The following is a 27,467-nucleotide window of genomic DNA, read 5'->3' as shown; positions in this document are numbered from 1 at the left end:
TCACGCCATATTTGATGTAGCGAATTTTATTTCACATTCGCACTTAACTTACAATCTGACAATTACTGCTATCTGCAGTATCACAAATACTACACTCCAAATGCCAGAATACAGCTGACTGGTTGCTGGCTAACTCTGAACTAACTCGGAGGTAGCTCCAGGACTGACTGTGAATAGCCTTCGCTGCTCCTTATGTAGCCTTGATCGGACAACACAGAAAACGGCCACGTAATAGGCACCACTATGTCTGGTGCCATCGTGCCAGCAACGCTGTGTACCGCTGTTACTACCGTCGTCTCTCGCAACCACTGTTGACCCGCGCTGCCTAGCAACCCGCGGTACATCTTGGTGACGTCACCACTGTTGACTCGCAGTGCATAGCTACCAGGATGCTGGGACTCGGCTAACTTCGGCTCCGCTCGGCTCACTTCGGCTGGCGGCGGGGAGGGGCGTTATCCATAGCTCAACATGTCACAATATAATATTCACTGAGCCGAGCAAGGTATGGTCCACGGTTATTACATAATGCTGGTAATGACTAGTGTACTAAGTTTGCTTGACGTCCCAAAAACAAGAGTCTAAATTGTCAGTGCTGTGAGAATGCTAAACCTCACCGAAATCGAAGTATTTCAGAATGTTTTATGAGATGATGATGTCAGCGGTTCCCGACTCTCATACAGGTTACCCAGAGTGTTTTGATGAGTGTAGTGGGTATGCCAATATGTGGTTTCTGTAGCCTAGTTTTTCCACAGTGCGCTCTGCTTGTATGCTTCATGTGTGAAGTTAACTAGATTCACATGTGATTTGAACCTGTCATGGTGACTGCATGCGATAAAGTCTGCTTAGACGATCAACATTTTCAGTATGGAGTAAGCACCTGACATTCTGGAGGCTGAGACAGACCCTGAGCATTGAAGACTTACTCCATATTGAGAGGCCACGCCATAGCTCAAGCAGTTAGTTGCTGGTTTCCCGCTGCAGCGGCCCGGGTTCAATCCCGGGTCTGGTCAAGTGGGATTTGTGGTGGACAAAGTGGTGCTGGGGCAGGTTTTCTCCTAGTACTTTGGTTTCCTCTGCCAATCTTGATTCCACCAAATTCTCCATCATCATCATAATCGCCAGGGACAGGTACAATAGGTCAATCAGCGGCCGCCATGCCGAGTGTACCCAGATCGACTCCAACCCCCCACTAATCGAAATAATTAATTAATTACTCCATGTTGATGTGGCAGTTTGCTCAGGACGACTTGATTGCCGTTGATACTCGTGTACTTTTAGAAGGGAGAGGATTTGTTAAACACTACATGAATGGTAGGAATTAGTGTGAACAGATGAGTGTCTGGAATAAGAAAGAAGTTATTGGAAGATAAGTAATTTTAAATTATTGTTTGCATCGTATGGGGTTGGAATGCTTAACCACTGAACCTGAGATACTGTTGTGTCAATGAGAAGGCAGTTTGTCTTTCCTTTGTTAATAGCATAAATGACACAGGCTACATGTGTAATTGTTGTCACCCAGCATTCTAATATTTTTACTATGATTCCATTTTTTCCCCTTGGTTATGTGCATATGTGTCATATTTAAGCAGAACGAGGTATTCAGCATTTGTGCCATGCAACCCTGTCTCCATTTCATTCTGACCAGAGCGGTAGGATGAATGTTGTATCACTTAACTGAACTGTGGCAGAGTTTCCAGTTTCCAGTGCTGGCATCCAGATTGTAACTCAGAAGTGATGGTATTGGTGTTGAAGAAATGCAACCCCCAACCGATAGAACTTCTTGCACGTTCTCTTGTGATGTTACGGTACGCAGTCAATGAAGATGCAGATATTGAGATTTCAGGTTTTTGCAGCAGTCACTTTGAAGATTACTGTATTCTGAGTTGTGATGCTGTGTAATCAGGTAGAAGTATACCGACATTTTAGTGAATTTTTGTGCAGTCATTTTCTGCTGGCTGGTTGTATGGTATACTCCTCAGCCATGAAGACAGATACAGTACAGTCCATTGAACCATTGTTGGACTACCAGGCTACATGGCACCACATCCCAGAAAACAATAACCTTTAAAAAAGTAACTTCATTCCTTTGAACTAAGCTGAAAATGTTAGACAGAATTACTGGGTTTTTGAGATTTTTCCATTGTCTGGATTTGTCATCCACCATCATCAGAACTTTTTAGAATCTATTTGAAAATGTTAGATTTTAGATTCTCATGGCAGTGACTGTAATCTCTCACTATGGTGACACAAAGTTTTGCGTGCTACACCAAATGTTCTACGATGTTAGTTGCTGTTAGGTGGTTGAGTGACAGTTCCTTTCGTGGTTGGTACACAGCAGAGCTAGTCATGTTGCCGATACTAAATAATGTCATAATGTAAATTTGCTTATGAAGGTTATGTCTGTTATTCTGTATGCTCTCCTCTCCCCTTCAGCAAACTTTGTTGGTACATTCAGGTACATAATTGTAATCTGTCAGATGACAGATTGTCATATTGTGCATTACTCAATTATGAACATTGTGTTAATTGTGCAGTAAATATCCTGACAATGCCTGAATTATATTAACACACATGCACATATTAATTTATAAGTGTACAGTATGTAAAAAGGTAATATATTTTTATGGGAGTAGAAATGAAATTATGTATATTGTATAATTAGACTCTACATTGTGGCCAAGAAAATGTACTGAGTTTATTATCTGTAGATGTTAATAAAATTTGTTGGAAAGTGAGAAAGAAGCTTTTGGTATTATGGGATTTTGTACTTTCATTACTAAGACTTAGACCTGCAGATTTAACCCCATTTCATTGAATTTCAGTCCATATCCCAATATGTTCAGTTGGCACAACACCAGACCTAATTGGACTGCATTTACTCAAGCAATGGTGCTGTTGTCTTCTGTTTGAGAGGAGCATGGTTAAAGATTCGGGCAGGACATTGGCAATCCTGACAGGTTCTTTCTTGTTGTTTTCCTGTCCCCCTAGGAAAATTCAAGAATAGTAATCCAAATTAGGCCATGACTATTATCGTCCACATTCTTTACAATTCATTAGTCACCAAAGATTGTATCATTCATCCCCAAAAGCATATGAACTTCTAATAGCATTATTAAATGAATCATAAATAAATTCTTGTCTCCTGGAAACTTCATAACTTGTGCTCATTGCAAAATTTAATTAGAATGATTGTGTCAAGAAGGGTGAGATTGGCAGGACATGTAGCATGCATATAGGATTTTGGCGAGAAAGCCGGAAGGAAAGAGACAACTTGGAAGACCCAGTCATAGTATGGGAATGGGATGGGGTGGTGTGGGCTGGTTTCACCTGGCTCAGGATATGGATCAGTGGCAGGCTCTTGCGAACAAAGTAACGAATGTTCAGGTTCCATAAAACGTTGGTAAATTCTTTAGTAGCTGAACAACTGGTGGCTTTTCAAGAAGGACTTTTCTCCGTGGAGAATATTATTATGTAGCCAACGTAGTGATGTGGAACAGTAGTTACTCAACTTACCGACTGGGATACTGGCGTGTACGGTAAGCTAGCTTTTATTTTGCCGGATGGGTGTACACCCAAAGATTGCAGTGAAGTCGACTGAGTCCCAGAAAATGTATAAAACCGTATAAAACCAACGAATAGGAGAGGTGTGAATGTGTGGGTTTTGTCTGTCTGGTCGCTAAATGTAAAAATGAATTGCTTAAACGAACCTAACGTTTATCGAAAATAATGTAAAGGAAATTAACGTTAATTGAAAATAAACATAATTACCGTATGATTTGGTGGTGATTTTCACTCTAGGTCGAAATGTAAGTTATCACGGAAGCTGCCTCAGGAACCTCAGGAATAGGTCAGATTGGACGGATTGGACCTACTTAATGTTAACTTTCCCTATATTGTAAAAGACCTAAGAAGAACGGGTATTGTCATGCGAACACTTTCCATGTCCCTGAGGGCAAGAGAAGGTGTTAATGTGTATTAGAACCCCAGCCTAGAATGTCAATAAAGCAACCAGCATGGAACATGTTGATTTAGCGGAGGTAAATGACATGAAGTGAAACTTAAAATGGATCTGATAATAACGGTAGAAGGAACAACTCCAGCTTCTACACCAAAGAAGGAAGAGCTTATTGATATAAAATATGAAGACCATTATGATCCAGATCCCACATCAGCAATCCCGAATGAAGATCAGGTGAGTTTTATCTTAAAATTCCGCCTCATTCTCCATGAACATTTGATGTGGATTCTTTGTATTTTTGTTGTGGTGACATGTTATAATATAAAAATGTTATTCAGACTAATAAATTCATTATCCCACTTATTTACCGATATTGCCACATTTATATTATATTATTACTATAACAATACAGGAGAAATTAATTAATTAATTACTGTAGCATTAAACCTTGCAGCAGTGTTTTTAGTACTCCGTAATGTATGTAATAATATCAGCTTCGAAGATTTCTCGGTGATGATAATACATTCATTCATTCATTCATTTCCTTTATTTTCCACATATCCATACAGGTAACAAACCTAGGATGTGGAAATAATCCCTTTGAGAATAGATGTGTAGAGATATATACAGTAAATTACATGAGTTACATAATTAAAAGAAGACCACAATATGAGCGTCAAACAGTAGCCACACGTCATGGGAAAAATAATATGAAGTCATCTGACATGAAGCTCATGATGTGTGTAGAAATTAGCTATTGGTTCCTTACAGTGACAAAAATAGATTCTCAGAGCATTGAACTGTGACAGTTTGGTATTACATTCTGTATCAATCCACCAGGGTAAATCATTTTGTAACTTTATAAGATTTGAGGTTTTCAGGGGACTGAATGCAATGAGATCTTATCCAGCAATGAGGCAGGTGTGTATAGAGTGAATTTTTATTTACACAGCTCATCACGTGGGAATTCTTGTTTTGTAACAGTTTTCTGACATTCAGTATGAAGTTAAGACTGATTTTTCATTGTTTTACAGCAGTTCTTGGATGCGGTTAAGACGGAACCTGATTCAGATAGTGAATTTGATCATGATCCACTCTCGAATGTCAAATATGAGGAGCCTGTTTGTGTACTACTCAAGAGTGAACCGTTTGTAAGTTATGTTTTCTTAAGGCTATTCCCTGGTCTGAATTTTATTGGAGGAGTTCTTTACTTAAGTAAATTTTAATATTAGCAGATGACCCAAGTAACTGTAAAAGTTATCACCATATTAGTTGTCTGTGATCTGAGTGCTGCCAACCTGAGAAGTTTATTTGCAAAAACAGGAGCCATAGTCTAACTTTTGAAAGAAAAGGAATGGAGGTGGGGGGAGGAAAAAATAACCAACCAACTGTAGAATTCTGTCTGCGGTAACATGTACACAAGATTGGACTTTCAGTTTATTTTGCTTTTGGAAAAGGATTTTCATTTTCTTTTAACATTAAATATTTGAAACTTTCTAATGTTAGGTTTTGTTTTTTATGTTTACAGTAAACTTGTACAGTTGGCAGTGTGGTGGTAAAGTTTTAAAGTTGCTTAGGTGGCCCCTTAATTCATAAGTACATTTTGAAATGTTGCTGTAGTAGGACCAGCTGGATCTGAAACCCACTACAGAAGAACTCTCCTGTGCACCCTTGTCCATGAAACAAATGGAAATGTTGAGTTACTAGATCATGCTCACATTGGATGATTTTAGCATGCACTGCAAAATTTTCACTGTCACAGTTTCCTTTATTCAGTATTTATCTGTACACATCTGATCTGAGATTCACAGTTTTATAATTAAATGTATGCTTGGAGTTGCTTTTTGTGCCCTCAGAGTTCTAGAAGTTCATCTGTCCTATACAGTACCGAGGTCAAGAGAATGTGGATCTATACATCCCCTCCCCAATATGCCTTCATGGTGGGGAAGAAAAAAAAAAAAGCAGCAAAGTAAAGGTGTCCCTGTAACTGGTTGTGAAGGCCCATAGGGTTGTGAGATGTTGAGGTTCCCACATTTTCTAGACAATCGGCTCATAGATGGCGGCACGGTTGTCAGCCTTACGTGCCTGCTGCTCTTTACCCCCAAGAATATTCCTTTATGGTGTAGTGCTTAATTAATTAAGCACAGGAACAACTTTACTTATCCTATACCAAGGGCACAGAGCCAAGTCCCATGGTTGGTGTGAATGATGTCACTTGAGACCTCTCTCTCTCCCCAACACCTTGTGGTCTGTGTTATTGATTCCAAGCACTCAATATATAAACTCATGTGTATTGAGTGGGTAGACGAGAGGGAAGTATGCTGGAGGGGGTAGCATAACAGCTCAAGGAAGTTGAGGAGGAGCTCAAACCATGGGCCTTTTCTCCGTAGCCGTTGTTCAGATCAATGATCTGTTGGTTCTAATTGTATAAATACCTGAGTGTTGTGTATCTAAATTATTTATTTTTAGGAAGCATCAGATTCCACGTCAGAAGGTGATGAAGTAATGAAAGAGGAATGTGTCTCGAGCAGTACCAGGTGAGTACGCTGACAGTGCATTGTATGGGAGCAGTAGGTGCTTGTCTGATCCAATACATTTGTTGTTTATAACAGAATCTCTCAGCTTCAGTAAGATGAATGCTGCATACAGTTTGTTGTGTCAGGACAACAGAAAATTTGCTACAGAGCAGTTTGCAATCTCTGTGTGGGATTAAGAACTTATTTTTTAAACAAAAATGCAAGTTTACATTTCTATAGTGTACCATTATGTGAAATGTTTATGTTGTATACTAGTGTTATACCCATTGAGAATTCAGTGGAAAATCTCATAATTTTTGTATAAGCTTTTGCCTATATTCATTTCAGCCCTATGTGTTTTTGAATGATGCTTTGAGGCCCACATTTAATGCTCCCTCTCTCATGAATAACATGTAGAAATAGTTGTAATAATCTCCTTTAAATAGTATTTTGCTTAGTGGGGCGTGGAGTCCAACTGGGTCAACTCGGCATGGTGGCCACCGATTGGCCTATTGTAGCCTGTCCCGGGTGATTATGATGATGGAGAATTTTGTGGAATGAAAATTGGCAGGGGAAACCAAAGTACTCTGAGAAAACCTGCCCCAGCACCACTTTGTCCACCACAAATCCCACTTGACCGGGCCGCCGTGGTGGGAAGTCAGCAACTAACCGCTTGAGCTATGGCCTTATATAGTATACTGCACTTCACATGCCCACATCAAAATATTATTGGTACTCACAGAATAGACACAATATACTTCAACAAACTACTGCTCACTTATTTCTGACCTGCTACATAACTTACATTCATGGAGTGTTTTATCACTTGACAGTCTGTTGCTATAGTAACCTGAAATTGTGTAATTTGGGAGCTGTTATCTCAACATTACATTCAGGTTGCTTTTTCTGTCATTGCTTAACCTCTGAAATGCAGCACTGCAAAGGAACAGCAATGACTGTCTCAAGTTCCAGTGGCTGCGGGAGAAGAGAAATGGAGTGTATAGACAAAGCCCAAAAAAGTAAAGTAAAGTTATCCCTGTACCAGGCCATGAAGGCCCATAGGGTTGTGAGACGTTGAGGGTCCCACATTATCTAGACACTCGGCTCAAAGATAGCGGTAAGGTTATCAGCCTTACATGCCAGCTGTGCTTTACTCCCCAGGAAAATTATTTAATTAATTCCTGGTACTCATTTCTGTTAGAGGCTGAGTCGACCCCAGGGCCATAGTTCCGCTGGAAGGATTAGGTCATTGAAAAAAATCTGGTGACCTCGTCGGGACTTGAACCCGCGACCTTCCAGCTTATAGCATAGCCCCTCAACCAACTATGCTACTGCGTGCACCCCATCGGGTGTATAGAGCAAGTTCTTATCACAAAAGTAACAAAACCTACTTCCTGTATGGTTCCACAGATTCTCCAGATAAGGTGCAGAACTGAAATATAAGTGCAACTGTCCTGACTGAGCTGTTTCATCATTGTCCTTTGTCCTTCCAAGCAAATGCTAGGGTAGTACCTAAAACAGTGGTGATCATTTCTTTCCACCTCTTTCCAATTCAATATTCACTTGTCCTGCCATTATACACAATGTAGTCTTGAGTCATTGAATAAGCTGCACCTAAATTATCATCAGATTTTGAATAATTTTATTAAAATCTTGTAAAACCAAAAAAAAAAAAAAAATCACAGTTTCATAATTGGTGTGTAAATTCCAGGAGACGAAACGTTTTTTGAACGAATAGCTTGTAAACTGCAGGCTTGAAGTGTAGTTAATGAAAGTTTTTAATGTCCTCCGAAACTGTAATGTAAGCATACCGTCAGCATTGTTTCTGTACTGGATTAAGCACCAGATTTCTTATTGTTATATGGGAGTTATTGTATTGCAGTAAAATTGAAAATACTGCCTTAACCCTTTAAGGTGCAGTAGTAACTATACATACCACATGCTTTAACTTTCAGAGCTCTCACATTTTACCATCAGAGTGTATTTGTATGTTTCATATGATTCTTACTGTGAACAGTGATTATTTCCATAGGCAGGATTGAGCATTGGCAGTCTCTTGTTTTTTTTCTGTTAGGTAGGGACTGGATTTTTAAATATTATGTAGGTGAACTTCAGGTTTCATATGGTTGACAGTCTTGAGAGTATATGTAATTGCAGTAATACTGATGCATGTGTGTCAGAATATTTCATGTCCCTAAAGCTGTACCTGATATGTAAATTGCAGAGAACATTGGTTACTCTGAACCAAAAGACCACTTAACTGGTTGCAGTATTTCGGCCTTAACTATTACAATCACAGCAAGTCCCATTGCACTGTACAACGATAGATATAAATCTATGACACCATTAAGTAATACTGTTTATTCTGTCACAGTGAGCACAGTTTCATCAGCCACCAGTATGAAGAAAATGGTACAGAAGTTTCACCTCGGCTGACATCAGAAGGGATATCAATGAACGAAGTGTCTGGGATGTGTAGTAAGGGGTCCTCCTGTGGTGGAAATTTGAAGAATTGTACAAATGTGGACTCTGAAGAAATATTGCTGACAAGCTCAAAATGTAAAGACCGAGTGACAGAAAAAACCTTTACATGTGAAATATGCTCCAAAGTATTTCCATACAATAGTAACCTGAAACGTCATGTTCGTACACACACTGGAATTAAGTCATTTAAATGTGACATATGTGGTAAAGTTTTTTCAGAGAGCGGAAGTGTGAAACTTCACCTTCGGACACACACAGGTGAAAAGCCTTTCAAGTGTGACATATGTGGGAAAGTTTTCTCACAGAGTGGAAACCTGAAGCTTCACACACTCAGACACAAAGGAGAAAGAAATTTCAAGTGTAACATTTGTACCAAGGCATTCCTAAATAATAGTAAACTTAAACGACATATTCTTACACATATGAGAGAAAAATCATTCGCATGTGATACATGTGGGAGAGTCTTCTCACAAAGTAGACACCTGAAACATCACATACGTAGGCACAATGGAGAAAGATCATTCAAATGTGATGTATGTTCCAAAGTTTTTGCTAATAATACTGTACTGAAGTGTCACATTCTTATACACACAGGAGAGAAATCATTCAAATGTGACATATGTGGGAAAGTATTTTCACAGAGTGGTCATCTGAAACTTCACATTCGCACTCACACTGGTGAGAAGCCTTTCAAATGTAACATATGCACTAGAGCGTTCTCAGATAATAGTAAACTGAAGCATCACATTCGTACGCACACAGGGGAGAAACCATTCAAATGTGACACATGTGGGAAAGTGTTTTCACTGAGTTGGAATCTGAAGCATCACATGCGGACGCACACAGGAGAAAAGCCTTTCAAATGTGAGAAATGTGGAAGAGTGTTTTCAGGGAATAGAAGTCTGAAACATCATGCACTAACACATGTAGGAGAACCCCAATTTGAATATAATGTATATGAAAGATTTCCCCCAGAATGAGCACCTGAAACTGTTCAGCCTAAAAATTGCTTGAAAGTGGCAAAGTGGAGAATGAATATGTGGTAAGGGGTCCATTCCTTGAGGAAAGAGGTGTTTGTAAGTCTCAAGGAACACACACGTACACAGAGGAGAAAGTTTCACATTTTAATGTGTGAAAGCATTCTTGCAAAGTGACACAGATACCACATGTACATGTGTGCACATACACAGTAGAAGTGACTTTCAAACATGACATGAGGGGAACAATTCTTTTGCCCAGAGTGTTACATCTATATAAACATGGGTGATAACATATAACAAACATGAGAGCCTGTGAAATTTGAATTTCCCATTGAAGTTGCTCTTATGGTTATTACTATAGGGTTTTAGAACTGGCTGTTCTGAGCAGAATGTACAGTGGATTTGGTCAGTTCCACTGACTGAGGTAGGAATTGTTGGGTATGTATGGGTTATAACAGGGCCTTAGTCACAGCGGATCGGCCTTCGTCCCTTCCACAGTGCAGCTGTAAACACTACCTCACTACTTTTTGGCCTACTCCCTGTGTACAGTCCAGAGGCTAGTCTAGTAGATAATTACTAATGTTCTAAAGGAGTTTGCTGCCTCTGTGGTCAGGGTAGAAGGAGTGAATTGGAGGTTAGGATCCTTGGAAATACTGATAACTATGTCTGAGACTTAGCGGGTGTCATCATCATCATCATCATCAGTAATCTGTCAAGACGACAGGTCCACAGTCTCTTCCAAAACAATTCCTCCACTTAATGTGATCTAGAGCTTTCTCCTTCAAATGACAGTATCCTCTTCTGTCCCCAAGGTCATCCAGCATCTTCTTATGTCTTGTTCCTCGTCTTCTTGTCACATCTATCCGCCCCTCTATCTTTCCTTCAATAACTTCTTATAGAAGGCCGTTACTGCGTAAAACATGAGGGTGTCATATCTTAGAAGATGGTAATTTTCATGTGAAAGCATTTTCAAACAGTGGGTTCCTGAACTAAAATATTTGCATATATCTGGGAGAAATGACTCATCTGTGACACGGGTTGGTAGTTCGATCAATTGAAAGTCTGAAGCGGCACACTCAGTAGTGCATGGTGGAAGAACATGCAAATGGGAAATTGTTTTAACGGTGTGAAAACCGACTCTTCATATTCTAAAGTACGCACAATAAGAAACATTACAATTCAGATGGTTCAGAAAGCATTTCATGGAACACACCATCATCATCATCATCATATGATGGGGTAAAATATTTCTTTCAGCATGATGTGTTAGATTGTTTTTGCAGAATTTATTGTGGAAGGGAGTCATGAAGCTATTTAACTGCGAGACTGCTGTGGTATTTAATTTTTGTATACTGGATCTTTAGGAGAAGTCTAAAGATGGCACTCAGGACATGGATATGATATTTGTATAACTGGATGATGCATACCACCACCTGCTTTAAACACATAAATCTGTTCTCCCCCCACCCCCTCCCAGGAGTCAGTTTAGTATGTGGAAGAACAATAGCCCTTGCTTTTCTAGGTCGCATCGCCTTTCAGATGTCATATAGGAGTATTTTATACATATCATTTGGTTTGTGTAAGACATTACATTGGGCTTTCAGTGCAGGTAGTCCCCAGTTATAGATAAGAGATTTGTAGATGATTGGCATTAACCAATGAGAGGATTCCTTAGAAGCTGCATCTCAAATCCACTTTGGTCCAGAGATCTTTTGTATTATTGTGTTGTCGTGCTACAAAGTTAATCAGATGATTACATTTTGGAGAATTTTATATCTCATCACCAGAATTCAGAACTAAATCATAACATAAAAGACAGCTAATAGATCCTTTGCAAATGTGGCAGAGTTTAGATATTTGGGAAAAATTGTAACAAATCAAAATTGGGTTCATGGGGAAATTAAGAGCAGATTGAATTTGGGTAATGCTTGCTACCATTCATTTCAGAACCTTTTGTCTCCTCGTCTGCTGTCTAAAAACGTAAACATTAAAGTATACAGAACTATAATTTTGCCTGTAGTTTTGTATGGGTGTGATAATTTGTCTCTTATATTAAGGAGTATTTGAGAACATAGTGCCCAGGAGAATATTTGCATCCAAGAGGGTTCAAATTATAGGAGGATGGAGAAGTAGCATGAGGGGGCAGCTTTATAACTTGTACTCCTCGTTAAACATAATTGTCAAGTCAAAGAGGATGAGATGGATAGGGCATGTAGCATTCATGGGAGAGAAGAGGAATGCCTGTAGGATTTTGGTGAGAAAACTAAAAGGGAAGATGCCACTAGGAAAACATTAAATGTACTAGATGCAAGGATAATATTAAAATAATTCTTAGAGAAGTAGGATGGGCAATACATATGGACTGGTTTCACCTGGTTCAGGATAGAGACCATTGGCTGGCTCTTGTGAATATGGCAATGAACCTTCAGGTTCCTTAAATTATTGTGAATTTCCAGAGTGGCTAAGCAATTTTTGGTTTCTCAAGAAGACTCTGCTGCATGGGGTTAGTTTTGTGTGAAATGTAGCCCCTCCAATAAGTGAATTTAGCATTTTTAGCTTTGAATTTGTTTTTGAAATTAAGTGCTTATTAGGAGGTTGTTGTAAAGAGCATGAATAGTGAGAGAGTAAGTTGGGGAATGGATTTATAGGTGTTTCAGCATCTGTTGCTATGTGTGTTTGGATAGTCACGTTGAAACATCTATTATGTCATCCGGTTTAAAATCAAATAGAATTATACTTATCATGCTGTAAATGGGTCTGACTAATAGTGGCTATACTTCTGAAATGAAGCTATAGGTGTGGAGTTAAAAATACTTCACATATAAATAAGTAGCTATGCATAATGTTCAAGTAAAGGAAATGCCCCTCTTGATACATAAGCAGTTTTCTTTTTGTGTTACCTATGCTCATCTTCCTGCATGTTCCATGTCCAAAACTATTCAAATGATTTCTATGAAATTTGGCATTGAGACCTTGGACCAAAATATTATTATGTGAATTTCATTTTTATTTGTACAATTTTACTGTAACTTATCCACTTCTGTAGATCAGCTAAAATAAAAACTCATATAATTTCATGGAAATTTGGAAATGTTATCCCTTGTGAAAATATTCTTATGTAATGATATGCCGACTTAGTATGGTGCACATGTATATTCCCAGTGCTGCCTATTCCCAGTCTTTTGTCAGACAAATTCTCCCGTTCATTTCTTTACTGATGTCAACTTGAGGTGAAACTAGCCCTTTTGAGTGTCATGGTAGTCAGTTTTCAGTGCCAGGTGATGTTCCATAATATCCACTTCAGATGTATTAACCTTTATTATCTACATAGTAAGCCTGGTTGTGGAGCCCAGAGACGAGTTTCTATGATGTACGGGTTGTTAAAGTGTGGTATAATAGGTGTGCATATTTCACGATATGTATCTTTATATGATCATTAAATATGGCCTATGCATTTTGTCTGTGTGTATATATTTTTGTTGTGTTCTACCAGTGCATTGGTTCAATGTAGACTGTAGACTGATTGTATTATTACTCAACCAACCATTCATTTCTGGGGCAGATGGTAGTGTAGTTGGTTGAGGCACAAGCCAGAAAGTTGTGGGTTTGATTACTGATGAGGTCACTGGATTTTTCAATTGACCAAATACTTCCAGCCACACTATGGCCCTTGGGTTGACTCAGCCTCTAACAAAAATGAATACCAAGAATCTTCCTAGGGATAAAAGGCTGCTGGCTTACAAGTAAGGCTATTAACCTTACCACTATCTGTGAAGCGATTGTCAAGAAAATGTGGAAGCCTTGATGTCTCGACCCAATGTGCCTCCATGGCCTGTTACAGGGATAGCTTTTCCTTTTTGACTATCCATTTCTATGGATTGACTAGTCTATTTGATCATGCCAGAACATAGGAACACATCAATAGCTGAGTCCAAGGTATACAACACATTGTACAATATTTCATTTTCCTGATCAGAAGGTAAGTCTGTGAATTATTTGCAGAAGTCTCATATAATTGTTGCACAGTTTAATGGTACACTATCATTGGCTTCTTTGGGAAAAGTGTGGAATGAGTAGGCTCTGCTTGCCACATGCTTTAACGTGGTTTCCTGCTTGGGATATTCTTTGGCCCAGAAGATGGAGACACGTTCCTACGAAACGTCGGTTGACTTGTAACGGACTGCACAACGTTATATCTTAGAAAATTTTTCATAACTATAACTATATAATCCTGCATGAATAGGCACTAAATCGTGAATCCCAATAACGTGAGCGAACGTGAGATTTTTTTTTGTCATTTTAACTGTGAAGCCTTTGGGGAATATATGTATAACATGCGCATTTTCTTTTGTGAACTGCCCAAACTGAAACCATTTTGACAAAAATGTCATGAAGACTAATCACAATTACAATTATTGCTGTGGTATATTGGGCCTATGAAACCCTCTAGAAATAATCGGTGTAAGTTCTCAACAATTAGATTTCTGTGTTCCATACAGAAAAAAAAAGTGCAAAAGGCCACAACGGAACAATTATAGTTTTTACAGGTTGCGTTTCGTGCGCCAAATAACTGTTTATTTCCTGAAGTTCCTGAACTAACGATCAAGGCGATCAAAGTGACCAAGAGTCTGTTACCAGCTAAGCATACGAGTATTGTATTGCATTCAACGCTAGGTTATATTAATTTGCGTGTATTGTTTTAGTTGTAAAATCGTATACCATTTATGTATGTATTTTATCCACGAACTCTTCATACTTTCCAGCCGTAGGGGCAGACGATGTAGTGTTACGTGTTTTATTGCGTAATGGAACGATTGTATTCATATCGTATGACATGTAATGATTAGAAAATTCAACGAACTTCTACCAGAGTAACGAAAGGAAAATATTAAAAAAGGGCACTGCACCCGGCCGTGGGTTATTCCTAGTGGTGTTGGATCAACTGAATAAGTGATGTTTTTTGGTTAGTTTTGTAGTCTTATAAACATAAACCAATGTAGGGTGAACCAGACTGACCCAATATTGATAGTAAACTGGATATGTTTTTACCTAATACCTGTAGATGATGTGAATTGGATACTGCGTGCACTCTGTTGCACGTAATGATAGACTATTGAACTCAAGATTCTAATAACAGAAGCTCAAGTTCTTATTAGCTACAAGTATACATATCAACTAAAGAGAAGGCTTACCTAACTTTAAGTAATCTACTCTTGATACAAAATTATTATTCATTCACTCATTCATTATTATTATTATTCTACAGGCATTATAGTTCAAAACGAACATTAGTTTGTTTTATGAATGCTTTCCAGTGGTCCTGACCCTCCGACTTTCCTCTCTGATTTCTAATGTCCAAGGTATCCAAATCTTAATCTGAATGCAGCCCCATGATAGCAGGTCTGCCTACTTGTTAAGTACCCTTCTGATTTATGTAGAGTTAACTCCCTCCAAGGTTTCTGCTTTTACATTCTAAAATCTTTTTCCAGCCATCTCAACTGCCCTGCTTTGTTCACAAGGAAGGGCACAAAGTAACAAAAGTAGTAGTTATAGTAACAACAGTAATAGTAAAAATAATGTCAGCAAAGCTGGAAGTTCTTGTATGCTTCAGGATGTTACGTTACAAGCATAGCGTCAGCCATAAGAAAGAAAACATTCACAAATTAGGCAGTATAAAGGACATTGTTTTACAGCCTGCAATGGATGTAATGAAGGAAGAACCAGATCTGGATGAGGAAACATCCCAACTGTCTACACTGAAAGAAGAACCACGTGTTGACATAAAATATGAAGATAATTATGATCCAGTATCACCAGCAATATTTGTTAGTCCAGAAATGGTGAGTTATGTTTTAATTTCCAGTCAGGCTTATTGGAAACCTTGTGGGACATCTGTTAAAATCTTAGAATCACATCAGTCAATTCAAGAACTTCTAAGCAGATTTTCATGAAATTTGTTATGGGTGAGTCTTAACTAAAATGTATCTGTATATTCCTATTTGGGTTAAAATCAGACAGAAATAATGGGCACTTTACATGAAGACTATTTGTATTTCTGCAAATATCTTGATCATAATGGGGGAACGCTGTAGTGTGGTTAAATGTATGAATGCATGCATTAAGGGGTGGGCCATAATAATCCCGCCCTTGCACTGCGACCTTCAAAGATCTACTGTGCTTCCCCATTTTTGTTAACCCTTTATCAAAGCTACACTTTGAATTAAATGTAGGACTTTATTTATGTGGACATCATAGTAGTCGCATGATTATATAAAAACTGGCCGAAGTGAGAAAATCTTAAATAAGCTGTGACCTCTCAATTGCATAGGATGTGTGTAACTGATTCATCTTTTCCCAGGCATAACTTACAAATGAGCTTATCTAGTATAGTTGGTTGAGGCACTGTGATACAAGCCAGAAGGCCACAGGTTTGATTCACGATGAGGTCATTGGATTTTTTTATTTACCTAGTTCTTCCAGCCACACTATGGCCCTGAGGTCAACTCAACTTCTAAGAGAAATGAGTACCAGGAATTTTCCAGGGAGTAAAGAGTGGCAGGCACGTAATGCTGACAACCTCGATGCTATATCACGGATAGCTTTACATATATTAATCACAACTCCTCACATATTTGTCAGAAGGAGAAATGTTTCCAGCAATAGCTGTAGCAAAAAATGATACACTATATGCTAAATACAATTTTTCATAAGTATTAACAGTGTTGAGATAATTACACCCTGTTATACCTTGTGTATATTCCCTAACTTGTATGTGCAGCAGTCAGGAATATTCATGTATATATTGTATTCTTCTGGGTTATGACTAGGGACTGGATTTTTATGTCTTAATAACCCTTTAAATATGTATGCATTTATGCATGGAAAACTTCCGAAATATGCACTAAAATATGCACATAAAAATTTATACCAAATATTAAAATTGATTTTACATTATTTTAAGACCAAAAAATCAATATTTAAGTTCATTTTATGCAATCACTGAACGATTCACTTGCAATAAAAAGCTATACTTAAATACAAATCATGCAACAAAACCAACATATTTCATTACAAATTTAAAAAACCAATCACACTCACATTTAGCTCTCCGAACTTTCAGCTTCTCTTCTGTTGCAGTTCACAGTTACTAAATGTTTTAGGTTTTCCATAGTTAGTCGCCTCCTATTGTCTCGTAAGATGTCCTTATAGCGGGAAAAACTTCTTTCCACCTCACAGGAACTTAGGGGCACGTGTACAAAATCCGCTATTTGCTCCACTGTTAGTGATTTTTTACTTGGCAGTTCAGTACGTTTACTGGCTAAAATCGTACACACACGACCATGATTGAAAATTTGAACATAAAATTAAAAAATATATATGATAAACATTTTAAAAAGGAAATATGCAGTATAAATAGAGATCTTCGAAAATATGACGCTTATTCATAAAACGGGCAAAATATGCATTTATATGCACCATCAAACCATGTCCAAAACTTAAGAAATGAAGTAATTCATACATATATCCAAACGAGCATACGTTCTGGTTGCAAGAAAGAAATATGCATTTGCATTAAAATCCGGTCCCTAGTTATGACACAATATAGTCTTGTAGAGAGAGATTAATGTTTTGGATGAATATGCCTGCACCTTCCATGTTGACTGAGAGATGTCACAATCCAGCAGATGAGCATGAACAATCACTGCCTTCTTGAAAATCTTGAAACCTGTATACCCTTATACTTATTTATATTTAAAAAAAACAGACAACAAGAAGATTGGTAATAAAGATGCAATTGTAATGCAGTACTTGCACGTTGTTTTAACAATCTTATCATATATGTATATTGTAGGAGAACTGAGTAAATTTTATAATATCTTATGTTCTCGTTTAGATCTCTGGTAGGCAAAAGGAACGTTACACTTTTATATATACTATATGATCCACGCTTTGTTTTACAGAAGTTCTTGGATGCAGTTAAATTGGAACCGGATTCAGATAGTGAACCTGATCCACTTCCTGACATGAAACATGATGAGCTGGCCATTCCAACAACATCTCCAGTTGTCCTGAAGAATGAAGAAGTGGTACGTCACATTTCATTTTCCAGTCTTTAAAACTGATTCTGTAGTTGAATTAGTTTTCAAATGTTATGTCATATCAAATGAATATCATGTTAGTGTGTCTCATTTGATGCATATCAAGAAATAACTTGATAACAAAAGTCGTGAAATGGGTAGTAGGTATTCATTGCATGATTCTTGTTAAATTTTAACTTAATTTTATGATTAATTTTTTTGCAAAAGGGTACATTCGGTTATTCTTAAATGCGGATGAATCTAAATCGTAAAAAATGTATATCATTCAGTCTTGAGGTTGCTGTGTTTCTGGACTTTGTCCATTGCCTGATATTCTGATCAGAACACACAGTTTTGGAAACTGAATCTGTTTCCATCCTTAGCTGGAAAGATGGGAGGCACCTGCTCAGTTAGATCATTAGAAAGAATTTATCTCATTCACTGGGTGCTGTAATTTCACCTGAGGACAGATAGATCCAATTTCCAAAACTTTGTATTCTCTTCAGAATATTGGATGATGTACTAAGTTCAGAACTGCAGTAATTCTGAGTGTAACATACCATCATCAGATTCCTATAGTAATGAAATATATGCAAATATGAAAAGACTATTTACTCATTCCACTGTAATTACAAATACTAAATAATTTAATATAACAGAAAGATGAAAATAAAATGAATTTCAGCATGCATAGTCAGCAATGAAATAAAACCTTGCAGCAATATACTCAAAATTATATGCACTTCTAGATAGCATGTATCTTTCCTGATATTATTTCAGTACTTACATTAGGATATTCTAAAAGCGTAAACAGGCTGTGGAGGCTCATATGGTTGTGAGACGTTGAGGCTGCCACATTTTATAGACCAGGCATGTCCAATGCATCAATCGTGGGATGATTTTTGGTCGATCTCATAGGCCTATAAGGAAATTATACATGAAAAGCATGTAAATTCACTTGTAATAAAATATGATTATATTCAGATTTTGAAGGGAAAATACATATTAGTCTTTTCTGTTTTTATGTAGCTTACATGAAAATTGCTTTATACTCGTGTTAAATGAACTGTGGGGAAGTCCCTACTCTATCCTTATCACATGAACACTTATTTCATCACTCGTCGTCAGCCGCGTGCGTTCTGATGCAAGAGTGATCGACAGAACATGTGATTCACTTCTTTCCCTCCCTCCAGTCAACAAACATCATGTTTGTTATTTTTACCAGTATTTTTGCTTAAAGCGAGGTACGCCGTTAGGAGGGGGTGGTAGATCACTGGCAGTTTTGACACTAAAAAGTCGATCACAACCTGTTTGAAGTTGGACATGCCTGTTATAGACCATCAGCTCACAGATGACGGTGAGGTTGTCAGCCTTATGTGCTGGCTGCCCTTTACCCCCCAGGAAGATTCCTGGTACTCATTTCTGTCAGAGGCTGAGTCAACCCCATGGCCATAGTGCAACTGAAAGGATTAGATCATTTGAAAAAGACCTTGTGACCTTGTGGCTTGTAGCATAGTGCCCCAACCATCTATGCTACAGCATGCCCCCCATTAGGATATTCTAACATTGTTAAATTCAAGTTCATGTTCTTATGTTGAAATTGTATGTGAAGCTACACTGTATTTCAGAAATTCATGTGTTCTGATGCGCAGATTTACAGGTTCTTCATTTCTTGAAATTACTGGTTTCGGCATGTGTTTCTGTATAGTCTGGTAGTATTTACTAACATTTTGAAGTAAATATGAACTAGACTACATGGCATAATATCCCAGAAGACAGTAAATTTCAGAGTCACGATCCCAAGAACCTCTTTCATTCTTATATGAATATACTGCACATTACTGAGCCAGCATACATTTATTTCAGGAAGAGATGTTAGATTTTGCAGCAGATGGAGTTGCGATGTCAGAGGAACATGACTCATTTGTTCCCAGGTGAGTATGCAATTGGTGCAGTTAGTACGTATCTACTCCATTACAGTCATTGTTTATAGTAGAAGATTGTTGCATCAGTAATAAGAATGCTGCATCACTGTGCTTGGCTACAGGAAACTGATCATGGTCAGCATTGATATATGAAGTCCTCATGATGGTGACTATGAGGAGTAAACCCTTTTGAGATGTTATACCATGTACTCTGAGAGAAATTTACTGACCGGCTACAGATACTTAGTGTTTCCCTACTAAGACATATCACTCTTCAAATTGATTCCCACAGTATATAACTTGCAGAGGGCAATCAGTTACTCTGCATGGAAAGAACATGTGACAGCCACAGCCTGTTGACCTGAACTTAATGAAAGCAGATTCTATCCCATTGAACTGCACAATGGATGACAAAACTATGATACTGTTAAGGTTAGTCTTCTGGGATGTGAAGCCGTGTAGTTTGGTGAATAGATAGTTGACATCACTGTCAAAAGTAACGCTATATAGTATGAAGAGTTCTATCTTCACAGTCATTGCTGTGAGAACCTCAGATCCCACAATCTTTATTCTGTCGCAGTCAACACATCTTCACTGCCCATCAGTACGGAGGAAGCAACACAGATCATGCCCTTCGGCAGACAGCGCAAGGAGACTCAGAAAATGAAGTGTCCGGCATACATAGGAAGAGATCCTCTTGCAGTGGAAATAAGAAGACTCGTGTGCATGTGGACTCATCAAAAAAATCGACAAGCTCGGAACGCAAGGGACAAACGACACGAAAAACATATACATGTAAAATATGTTACAAAGTGTTCTCATATAATTGCAATCTGAAACGTCACGTTCGTATTCACAATGGGGTGAAATCATTTAAATGTGACATATGTGGTAAAGTGTTTCTAGAGAGAGGAGGCATGAAGCACCACCTTCGGACGCACACAGGAGAAAGGCCTTCTAAATGTGATATTTGTGGGAAAGCGTTTTCTAATAATGGAAATCTGAAGAGTCATGTTCGTATTCACACAGGGGAAAAGCCTTTCAAATGTGACACTTGTGGGAGAGCGTTTTCTAATAATGGAAGCTTGAAACATCATACATTTACACACACAGGGGAAAAGCCATTCAAATGTGATGTTTGTGGGAAATTGTTTTCACTGAGTTGGAACCTGAAGTATCACATTCGTACACACATGAGTGAAAAGCCCTTCAGATGAAACGTGGAAGAGCATTTTGGAAAATAGCAGTGTGTAATAACACAGCAGAATCCCTGTACACATGTGACATTAGAAAATATTCTTGCTTAGTGAATACTTGAAACATCACTGGCTAAGTAACCACCTGAAATATGTGGGGAAGGATTATATTGTTCCCAGTCAACAAGACATTATATGTGCACACAGGAGAAAAAAGTTTCAAATGTGACATGGGAAAGCCAGAATTGAAACAGCTTTTAAACATGACATGTGAGGGAAAAGTTAATGAATGTATGAAGTATTATGCATGGGTAAAAACCATTAAAAGTGTTTGAAATCATGTTTGGATAGAAGCCTCAAATGATATGATTCTACATATACAGAAGAGATGACATTAAAATGTGACATGTGGGAAAGTTCTAGCACGTTTGTAAACACATTTTAACACTGTTTTCACTGCACTCAGGAGGGGGGATTTCATTGAGATTTATTCTGATTTTCCAGTTACAGAAAATCTTCTGGTTTGTCAGTGGAGACCAGGAGCCAGGGACTTTGCCTGTAATGCACTTGCATCCAGTCAGCTGTGTCTGGACTTATTTTTCACTGTTAATGAACTAGATCATATATATGTATATGTCCTTATTTTGCTAAGAACTTTCTGCCTTAGAGTAAGGGTTCATATGCATTTGTGGTTTGTTGAAAGTGAATGTTCTACAACCTTTGTCCATAAAGTTCCCAGACTTGATTTAATATCTTGGCTTAGGTAAATGGTGGCATTTCTGGGAAAAGGTGTTCTAAATATGGGACATTTTACAGATCGCCTGTGTTATTGACATTAGTTTGCTCAAACTCCGCTAGGTGGCAGCGCATGGCGGAAAACCCATGTCACTTGTCAGTTGTGGATTTGTGCTGTGAGAAGAATGAACATTCAACTTGAACAGCAAGTTAACATCAAATTTTGTGTGAAGCTGGGCAAGACAGCCACAGAGACATTGCAGCTTCTGCATGATGCCGACAGCAATGAAGCTTTATTTCGGGCACGAGTGTTTGAGTGGCACAGGCAGTTTGTGTCAGGCAGGGTGTCCATGGAGGATGACACAAGATCAGGCTGGCCTTCGAGTTCCCAGAATGAAGACAACGTGGTTTTCATCAGAGACATGGTACGGAAGACCATACTGTTAAGGTGTGGCCACACAGAGTGCTATGTACGCTATGTTCGCTATACGAACAGAAAAATATCTCCCTTTATTGCCAATGTGACTGGCCGCACAGACTTCCGTACGCTACGTACGCTATGTTCGCTATGTTAGCTGCATCGCAGAGTGTTTGATTCTCGGCTATATTTTTAAAACGTCGTGCTGGACGGGCATGCGCACTGGGCTCACTTCCAGGTGTCAGCTGCACGCCTCAGTAATTTCCCACTCTGATTACAACACGTATTACGTATCATTCAGCGCAGTATTCCTTAGATGAAAATGACACTGGAGGAAGTAATTGAAGAAGTAAGGAAGTCCGTGTTTGTGAACAAAGGGTTAGAAGAATATCGGAACCAGAACATGTGGGATAATGCCTGGGACATGATTTCTGGAGAATTGAATACATCAGGTAATGTACAAACATTGTTCTTTTATCTATAAGTGAAGAACTTAAATATTTTCATCAACCCCAGTGAAACAGTAATATTTATTATGAGAATTCAGAAGTAATATTTTATCTTTCATTTCTTAATTACGAGGTTTGCTTATTGCTACAGTTTTAGGATACTCTTAATTATAAATGTATTCTAAGTTTTGCAAAATATAATTGTTTAAAATCACAGTTTCCATATTTCGGCCATACTCGGATGTTACCTAGTACCCATTTCTCCATTCAGTCTAGTAAGCCACACGATTTACTATTCTGTGTTGCCACTCGACTCGACCATCATCAAACATGAAGTATTCCATGAATGAATTTCGACCTTGTAGTGCCTCTCTTGTCTAGTTTGTTGCAGTAGCAGCGCCCAATTGAACGAAATCATTTGCCTGAGTGTGTTCTTCTCCATCAGGAGTAATGCCGGCTTGGGTTGATTCTAGCCGTATATAATTATAGAAGACAACGGTAGCTTGGATTGCCTCGTCGGCAAGCTGATCATGGCATTCAAAAGGCTGATGATATATCCCCAAGGATCCCAAAAGCATTTGCAACAGTGTTTCTGCTTCTTGAAAGCCAATAATTGAAAGTCTTCTCTGCCTCACTAAGACTTTGACCAGTTTTGGGATAAGGTCTCATGAGGTACTTTTTAAGAGGAAAAGCTTCATCACCAGCTACAATGTATGGTAAAGGAATGTCCCCATAATTTTCATCTGGAGGCAATTCAATTTTTTGTCTTGCTAAGCGCTTACCAATATTACTGTTGGCAAAAACATTTCCATCACTAAGTCTCCCATATTGCCCTACATCTACTTGAACAAAGAGGAGTCTTTTATTAACCTCAACTAATGCCAGCAATACAACAGAATGATATCTTTTGTAGTTGAATTCTGAGCCTCGTAACGAAGGGGCTTTAATACAAACATGTTTGCCATTGATCGCTGCGACACAGTGAGGAAAGTTCCACTTTTCTTTGAAATCTCTTTCATATGCTCTTCAGATCTCTTCATTGGGCTCACGCATGACTATAGGTTGCACAATTTTCCAAATAGCTTCACAGACATTTTCAACAGTATCACTGACTGTAGACCTACCCATGCTATAGGTGAAAGCCATGGATCGGAACGAATTCCCAGTTGCTAGGTACCTGCAACGAAGAAAAAATATTATGATTATTAGTCGTATTTTACTAGTACCAAGTACACTATTATATGCATTATAATTTATTATGGTGTGTGTCTGCAGTGGAGGATTTGAAAGTAGATGGGAAGAAACTGCAGGATAGTCACAGGCAAGCTATGCTAAGAAGAAAGACAAAAAGTGGTCAGGGTGCTAGGAAAATGAAACCGTGGAAGTACGAGGCGCGAATGTCTTTCCTACTGTCTGACCTAACTCCACGGCAGTAAGTGCAATTTCTGATGTTATACATACTGTGATATGCTGCTTGAGATATTAAGATTCTTATATATGCATATGTTTTGTTTTCTTCTTCCGAAGAACTGAATCCAATATCGACGTAGTTGAGGAAACCGAGGAGCGTGAGGACGGCGTGGGACTCACGTTGGATGAGGAAGAAGAAGAACAGACAGAATCAGCCTTTCAAAACAGAAGAGAGAGCAGGAGTAAAAACGGCAGGAAGTTTGGGAAAAGGTTCGACAAGGAACACAATGTTGACAAAGTAATCACATTCATGCAAGAGAAGGAAAGGGATAGAAAACAACCAGGTGAGCTTGAGTATTTCTTTGCCAGTGTGTGCGAAAGCACCAAGCACCTTCCTCGTTGTTTTCAACTAAGGGTAAAGCAAGACGTTATGAAGGCAATTTTAAATGCAGAAATGGAGTGCTTGGGCACTGAGTCATCCACTTTTTCAACCGAATTCTGCCATCAAGCACAACCTTCTCCTGCTGCTAGTCAGTCTTCATCTGAAGCCCGCATTGCGACAACGGGCTACAATAATCAGGCGCAAGAAAACGCTTCAGGTCTTTCAGATGGATGTGCAAGAAGCAATGACAGTTCGTTTTGAATGATGATGTCAACTAGTACCCCTTCTGTGACCTATATGTAGCATATAGTCTTTGTTAAAAGTTAGAAATAAAAAAAATACAAATAAACTAATTACTAAAACACATGATAACTCACCTCAAAAAAACAGCCGGTCATTCCTCTGCTGAAATAGTTTCTCTGTAGTTAAGTTTCTTCTTTTCGATTTCATCCTTGATAAGTGATAAAAGATTATTAAACTGATTCGTATTCATTCAGAAATATAACTTCATCTTCATGTAACTGCTTTATCAGATGATGAAATTCACCAAACTTTGTTCTTCTTAAGTTCACGCCATGCACCCACTTCCTTTTACGTTTACACAAGGAAAGTAACAGGAAAAGCTCATTGTCGGAATCATCGCTGCCCCCCATGGCACACTATCAGCCAACATCTCATTCAAGACTGAGCAGTTTCATACCAAACATAGCTTTCTGTGTGGCCACGCGGTGTAGCGAACATAGTGTAGTGCTCTGTGTGGCTGCACCTTTAGCTGATGCCCTGAATATCAAGAAGTTGACCTGCAACCAAATTCTGCAAGAGAACTTGGGTAAACGAAAACTCAATGGCAGGGTAGTCCCACACACACACTCACTCAGAATCAAAAGGAGGTGCAAGCTTCGGTTTGTACTGATTTGTTACACAAGGCACAGAATGATTCCATGTTCGTTATCAGTATCAAATCATTGTGTTTCCAGTTCGACCCTCAGACAAAGAGGCAAAGCGCTGAATGGCAGTGAACGGGTTCTCCACTGTCAAAGAAACTGAGGCAGCAGCCATCAAAAATAAAGACTATGATTTTTTTTTAATGCCAGGGGTATTGTTCATCACAAATTTGTTCTGCAAGGACAAACTGTCAACCAAGACTTTTATATCTTCATACCCAGGCGTATGCGCAAGGCACTTTGATGTCGTCGTCCTGATGTTTGGGCATCTGGACAGTGGACTTTGTTGCATGACAATGCGAGACCACACACAGCTCCAAGTGTCAACAGAATTCTTGCTAACACAATGTTACTGTGCTTCAACATCCCTGTACTCCCCTGACCTCTCTCCATTTTCTGTTTCTGAATGAGGGATTTGACAGCGGCTTCCAGGACTTCTCGAAATGCTGGCAACGGTGTGTCAACTGTGGAGAGGACTACTTTGAAGGGGACAGGAGCCATTAGTTAATAAGTTGAATTTTGTATTTTTTACAGAATAAGTCTCAGAACTTTATGGACAAATGTTGTATTAATGTGGATTTCCATTTATTATTAACAAACCATGTCTTCAGGAATTGCAGAAGGGTACCCACTCAAAATCAGAATTTGTCTCTAAAATTGAGGCTTCTTGTAGGGGCAGAGATTTGTAGTCAGTTGATACTAATCGCATGTGTATGTCGACTGAAGGAGAGATTTTTGGTAATTCAATGGCGGGTACAGGTTTCTAGTCAGTGGGAATGTGTTTACCAAAATTCATTCAACCTCATCATGAAACAGACAAAAATTCCAGTATCTTGCCTTACAGGTTTATAAATTTTATGCAGATTAGCGACACTAAGGTTTTTGTGTTTCTGATAGGAAACTGATGTCATTCTAAAATTATATAAGTACTTTCAAATCTTATGAGTTTTATCACCATACTGGATTTATCACACTCTGACACCAAGCGAACCCTGCTATACTATCATTTAAATTCTGCTTGTGTATTGAACAGCTGAAGCAATGGCTGAAGAAATAATAACCATAACTGGTTAGTTATTAGCCACCCTAATTCCCATCCCACATTTCTGTTTCATTATTCCCAACGTAGTGACCGAGCAAGCTGACCAAGGGAGTAATACTTTTATTTTGTCTTTGGAAGGTGCCTGGTTTGGATCTTAGCCGGGATGCTCTCATGACTGAAAATTTTTGTGGTTTTCCTCAGTCCCTCTGGGCAAATGCCAGGATAGAACCTTGAAATAAGCCACAACCACTTCCTTCCAATTCATCATTTATTAATCATTCAACACCGTACAGTTTGAACTACTGAAAGTGTCGTTAAATAAACCACAAATAAATACACCAATCTACTGTCAGTGTTAATGAGCAGTTAGTAGCATTCCTGCAACTCTTCAGATTAGAAATGAAGCTCTCCGAAGTGTCAAGTGGAGAAAATCCAAGCTCGCTCAACACTGGGAAGCTCCAGTGCCATAGAGGAAAGCTTCAAGTGGAAAATTTTTTTTTATTGTATGAAAACATGAGGCATCATTTTTTACAAAATACAAAAAAGTAAATATAGAATTTCTTTTAGGTGATAGCCAGTGTTTCAGTGTAAACTAGGACCTCCCTCTTCAGGGCAGGAGGTTGAAGCTGACCAATCAGTTCCATCTAATTTCAACTTCTCAGATGTTTAAGGCTTTACATCCATGCCCCCATAAGCCTTCGTCACATGGTATTTAAGCAGAATGCCAACTTTACTTTCATAATTTTGTTAATGACAATTTTTATAAAAATTAAAATACCCTGTGCAGTAAGAGCAGTGGCAGACCCTGTATTTTTCAGATCTGTCTGCCAAATCCTAAGGCAAAAGGTGGTTCTGAAAATGTTGCAGTTGAATATATACATCATACAAGAACACCATGTAAATATGAGCTAAAAGTTAAGAAAGTTAAGGGATAAAAGAGGAATGAAACT

The 27,467-nt window shown here is 38.5% G+C and overlaps 2 protein-coding genes across 11 annotated transcripts; both read left to right on the top strand.

Annotated features, from left to right (window-relative positions):
• The first annotated feature begins 3,640 nt into the window (after nt 1–3,640).
• LOC111863731 (zinc finger protein OZF-like) lies at nt 3,641–10,686 on the top strand. 2 transcript variants are annotated; one of them, XM_023850325.2, is made up of 4 exons: nt 3,641–4,192; nt 4,996–5,109; nt 6,428–6,495; nt 8,849–10,686. In XM_023850325.2, the coding sequence occupies exons 1-4, from the start codon at nt 4,064–4,066 to the stop codon at nt 9,936–9,938; spliced, it is 1,401 nt and encodes a 466-aa protein (XP_023706093.1). In that variant the 5' UTR covers nt 3,641–4,063; the 3' UTR covers nt 9,939–10,686. The 2 variants fall into 2 exon arrangements, with proteins under 2 accessions (XP_023706093.1, XP_023706084.1); XM_023850316.2 differs by having other exon boundaries at nt 4,993–5,109.
• Nucleotides 10,687–14,243: 3,557 nt separating this feature from the next.
• LOC111863747 (zinc finger protein 22) lies at nt 14,244–26,821 on the top strand. 9 transcript variants are annotated; one of them, XR_002842660.2, is made up of 7 exons: nt 14,480–14,901; nt 15,632–15,778; nt 17,900–18,025; nt 19,883–19,950; nt 21,996–22,742; nt 24,015–24,171; nt 24,267–24,358. XR_002842660.2 is itself a non-coding variant. In XM_023850358.2 (6 exons), exons 3-6 carry the CDS (start codon nt 15,638–15,640, stop codon nt 21,156–21,158), a joined length of 972 nt encoding a protein of 323 aa, XP_023706126.1. In that variant the 5' UTR covers nt 14,252–14,399; nt 14,702–14,901; nt 15,632–15,637; the 3' UTR covers nt 21,159–21,477. The 9 variants fall into 9 exon arrangements, 6 of the variants coding, with proteins under 6 accessions (XP_023706136.1, XP_023706126.1, XP_023706115.1 ...); XM_023850358.2 differs by lacking the exons at nt 21,996–22,742; nt 24,015–24,171; nt 24,267–24,358 and adding exons at nt 14,252–14,399; nt 20,522–21,477 and having other exon boundaries at nt 14,702–14,901; XM_023850347.2 differs by lacking the exons at nt 21,996–22,742; nt 24,015–24,171; nt 24,267–24,358 and adding an exon at nt 20,522–21,477 and having other exon boundaries at nt 14,470–14,588; nt 14,702–14,901.
• Nucleotides 26,822–27,467: the final 646 nt, after the last annotated feature.

This window comes from Cryptotermes secundus, unplaced genomic scaffold (genome assembly GCF_002891405.2).
Source record: "Cryptotermes secundus unplaced genomic scaffold, Csec_1.0 scaffold1705, whole genome shotgun sequence".
NCBI classification, from domain to species: domain Eukaryota; kingdom Metazoa; phylum Arthropoda; class Insecta; order Blattodea; family Kalotermitidae; genus Cryptotermes; species Cryptotermes secundus.
Note: the sequence above shows the minus strand (reverse complement) of the source record. Positions and strands in the feature narration are given on the sequence as shown.

What these genes read in the sequence shown, in the direction of transcription:
- LOC111863731 (XM_023850316.2), top strand. Translation starts at nt 4,064, where the DNA reads ATGGATCTGATAATAACGGTAGAAGGAACAACTCCAGCTTCTACACCA. An exon ending in TACTCAAGAGTGAACCGTTT is followed by an intron (nt 5,110 to 6,427) that starts GTAAGTTATGTT and finishes ATTTATTTTTAG; the next exon opens with GAAGCATCAGATTCCACGTC. An exon ending in TGTGTCTCGAGCAGTACCAG is followed by an intron (nt 6,496 to 8,848) that starts GTGAGTACGCTG and finishes ATTCTGTCACAG; the next exon opens with TGAGCACAGTTTCATCAGCC.
- LOC111863747 (XM_023850368.2), top strand. Translation starts at nt 15,638, where the DNA reads ATGGATGTAATGAAGGAAGAACCAGATCTGGATGAGGAAACATCCCAA. An exon ending in TATTTGTTAGTCCAGAAATG is followed by an intron (nt 15,779 to 17,899) that starts GTGAGTTATGTT and finishes TTTGTTTTACAG; the next exon opens with AAGTTCTTGGATGCAGTTAA. An exon ending in TCCTGAAGAATGAAGAAGTG is followed by an intron (nt 18,026 to 19,882) that starts GTACGTCACATT and finishes CATTTATTTCAG; the next exon opens with GAAGAGATGTTAGATTTTGC.